This window comes from Solea senegalensis, unplaced genomic scaffold (assembly GCF_019176455.1).
Source record: "Solea senegalensis isolate Sse05_10M unplaced genomic scaffold, IFAPA_SoseM_1 scf7180000013268, whole genome shotgun sequence".
Classification (NCBI taxonomy): Eukaryota; Metazoa; Chordata; class Actinopteri; order Pleuronectiformes; family Soleidae; genus Solea; species Solea senegalensis.
In genome coordinates, this window is record NW_025320791.1 from 25,322 (window position 1) to 29,182 (window position 3,861).

Here is a 3,861-nt window from a genome sequence, read left to right on the forward strand (position 1 = left end):
CCGTAGAAGAAGAAGAAGCGGCCGTTGACGAGGTTCCTGTCACAGCGCAAATGCGCATCCAGCAGCCCGGAGCCGCGGAGCGAACGAACGGCTACAGCCTGGGAAACGACACTTTAGCCCGGAAAAGAAAACAGCGCGTCAGGGCGAAGAACGAAACCGAGGGCAAAGTCTGTGGCACGGCAGGTAAGAGGGGACTCACCGTTCCCGACCTCGCGTTACCGGCGGAACCGCGGTCCGGTAGCTGCCCGGGCAGGCCCGGTCCGGCTTTTCCGCGCTGACATCCACACAGCTCCGCCTGAGCCGAGCCGAACTCTGGCCCCGAGGGAGGAACACACCGGACCTGTGTTAAAAACCTACTCCGTACATGCTAATGTACTTAAAAACATCAACACGTAAACAGTGACTAAGCATTTTAGACATTAATACCACACACTTTTATTCATTTAAGCAGCCTGGCTGTCGACACCTGATTTCACTGAAATGTAACTTTAATAACATCACAGGGCTTTGCACGGTTTGTCGCTTTGATGTCGCGTCAGTTTAGTCATTTAATAACTTTATATAAAGATTAAGTTCAGTTTTGTTCGAGCCGAATTTACCAGAAGATTCCACCACTCTCCAGTGACGATATTAATGTGTATTTACGCTTTATCTTATCACCGTTAGTGCTCAGCGTTGTATTAAATCACAACATTTTACACGGGAGTTAGGTGTGACGTTTCTGTGCGGCGAGCATATGTTAGCCATGACTCCGTTTATACAGCGAACAAGAGGCTAATGTGAGCTGGTGACGCTAGCTAACCAGCTAACCAGGTAAAGACAAAGTTGTGTGTGTGTGTGAAAACTCGCTGCTTATGTTAGCCACTGTGCTAACGCAGTCATCTGTTGCATTCAGACAAAATATGACGGGCTCGGCCCCTTTCCTGAAAATTAGCAAGTTCGCCACCGACGGCGCTGTCGGCCCGGGTGATAGCCAGATCCCGTGAGTCATCAGGAGTTACAGTTAAAGGGATAGTTCTGGATTTCCCTTTTTCAAGTGTGTATGTGCTGACACAGATGGTTATTCTAATGACAGCTGTCCTCCGATGTTGTCTCCTCTGTCCCCTAATGTCTAATTGTCTCCTGTGATGTTTCTTCTTTCCTTTACTGTCTCTTCTATCTTATGTTTCCTCTGACATCTCCTGTGTCCTCATGGGTCTCCTCTGATGTGTCTTCTTTCCTTGACTGTCTCTTCTGATGTCCTTTTTGTCCCCTAATGTCTCCTCTGATATATTCTCTGTCCTTTAATGTCTCCTCTGACATCTTCTCTGTCCCCTATCTCTTCTGATATTTCCTTTAACCTCTCAAGTGCCCTCTGATGTCTCTTCAATCTTCTATCCTCTAATGTATTCACTGACATGTCATCTCTGTCCTCTGATGTCTCCTCTGAGATCTTCTCTGTCCTCTGATATCTCCTTTAACCTCTCAAGTGCCCTCTGCTCTTCTGTCCTCTCTGACGTCATGTCTCCTCTGATATGTCCTCAGAGAACATGGCGGGCGAACGCCGCAGTGGCAACCTGCTGGTCCAGCTCGGTCCGAAGCTGCAGGCGTATCCTGAGGAGTTGATCCGCCAGCGCCGCACCCACGACGGCCTGATGGAGTATCTGATCCGCTGGTGCCTAGTCACCATCGATGATGGCTCCAGCTCTGGAGGTGGGGCCGGTGAAGTGGGCGGGGCAGTCAGCGGCAGCGCTGGAGTGGGCGGGTCTGGCAGCTCCACCTCAGAAGCCAAAACGGAGAACATCCTTATGTGGATGTCGACGGAGGACGTGTATGCAAACTGTCCCACACTGCTGGGCAAAAGAAAGACGGATGCACAGCGCCCCCTGCAGCCACAGGAGAAGCAGCAGGGCGGCGAGTCGGCAGAAGGAGGCCAGAGGAGCGGCGGTGACGAGTTCCCCACCGACGTCACCTTTGACGAGGTGGAGCTGTCGGACATGAAGGAGGACGTGAAGAACCTGGTGCGGCGAGCGCGAAAGCAAATGGCCAAGAAGAGCGACTTCTCCATCAGTATCACGCACACCATCCACGTGCTGAGCGCCTACGCCAGCATCGGCTCGCTGGTCGGCGTCTTTAAGGAGACGGGTGCACTCAACCTGCTGATGGAGCTGCTGTGCAACAAGGAGACGCAGACGAGACGCAGTGCCGGGAAAATGCTGCGCGCACTGGCCTCACATGACGCAGGTGACTGCCATCTTTGTTTACACCATGACATCACATGTTTGATGACATCATTGTTTTAATTAAAACAACAACAACAACAACAACAACATGAATTTCAAAAAATTTACATTAACACACCTCGAGCAACACAGTGTGCTCATAAAAGTACACCGCTTTGCTGTTTCATAACCGGAGGCGGAGCTTTGCTGCCCACATCAAACCCCTTTATTTGTTTAAAAATAAAGATGATGTGGTGGACAGACGAGAGTCCAGGTGAGGACAGGTATGGACCTGGTCCAGGTGTGACACGTTGTCTCGTGTTCCCACAGGAAGCCGCGCCTACGTCCTTCTGTCCCTCAGTCAGCAGGACGGCATCGAGCAGCACATGGACTTTGACAACCGCTACACTCTGCTGGAGCTGTTTGCCGAGACCACGTCGTCCGAGGAGCACGGCATCTCCTTTGAGGGCATCCACCTGCCACAGGTGAGTCACGACCTCTGACCGCCTAACTTTAATATGATAAGATCTTCTAACGTTGTCCCCGCCTTGCTCAGATTCCAGGAAAGCTGCTCTTCTCTCTGGTGAAGCGTTACCTGTGCGTCACGTCCCTGATGGACAAACTCAACACGGGGGGGGCGGAGTTAAGCTCTGACAGACAGGACGGCAGCCCCTGCCCCACCTCCTCTGCCAACTCCGTCCACCAGGCAGAGCATCTGCGTGTCCAGCGGGAGTTCGACTTCACCATGGCGATGGCCAACCTGATCTCCGAGCTGGTTCGAGTGATGGGCTGGGACCGCAACCGCCAGTCCCCCGATAGCTCCGCCTACCGCCTGGGAGGGGGAGGGGCCTGTGCGGAGGAGCAGGTGGAAGAAGGGGCACGCCCCGTCCTCAGGTCCATCTTCCAGCCTCGGTTTTGCGCCTCCTCCGTCGTCGTCCCCGTGACCTCTGCTGCTGCTGCCACTGCAGCGCCTGCCGCCTCTCCACCGAAGAAGAAGATGGGAAATGGGTTCAAAACTCGCCCAGACTTCAGCAGTCGCCCCGCCTATGTGGAATACATCCAGGACAACCTGAAGTGCGGCATGATGGTCCGTATGCTGGAGGACTATGAGGAGGTGAGCGCAGGGGACACGGGAGAGTTTCGCTACAGCAACGATGGATCGCCACCGGTTCAGGTAAAGACGCTAATTATCACATCATTGATCCAAAGAAACTTTCCATGGGAACTTAAGTTTGGGAATTTTGGAAATATTCCAAATTGGAAACTTTACAAAGGAATTAATGAATGAGAATGAATTGGAAATGATGGATAGTTTGTAAACCACTCACTCTCCCACACCAAAGTCCACAGAGAAAACTTTGTGTCATTGAGGTCAATCTGAATTTAGTGATGGAGGCAGCAGTGGACCAACAACTCCGGTGTGCTGTGATGTTAAAATCACTCATTAGGGTTCGAGCAACAAGGTTGCAAGAACCCTCTTGAAACTGGAAGGATTATTAGGGTTCGAGCAACAAGGTTGCAAGAACCCTCTTGAAACTGGAAGGATTATTAGGGTTCGAGCAACAAGGTTGCAAGAACCCTCTTGAAACTGGAAGGATTATTATTAGGGTTCGAGCAACAAGGTTGCAAGAACCCTATTGAAACTGTAAGATTATTCTTC

General features: G+C 51.6%; 1 protein-coding gene across 1 annotated transcript; it reads left to right on the forward strand.

Moving 5' to 3' along the window:
• On the forward strand, window positions 1-3,375 carry LOC122760251 (cullin-9-like; the record flags this gene model as incomplete). The annotated part of the gene is made up of 4 exons (XM_044015335.1): window positions 1-183; window positions 1,525-2,223; window positions 2,532-2,686; window positions 2,758-3,375. Coding segments are annotated over exons 1-4 (1,605 nt in total), but the record flags the coding sequence as incomplete, so codon positions are not given.
• Between the last annotated feature and the right edge of the window lie 486 nt (window positions 3,376-3,861).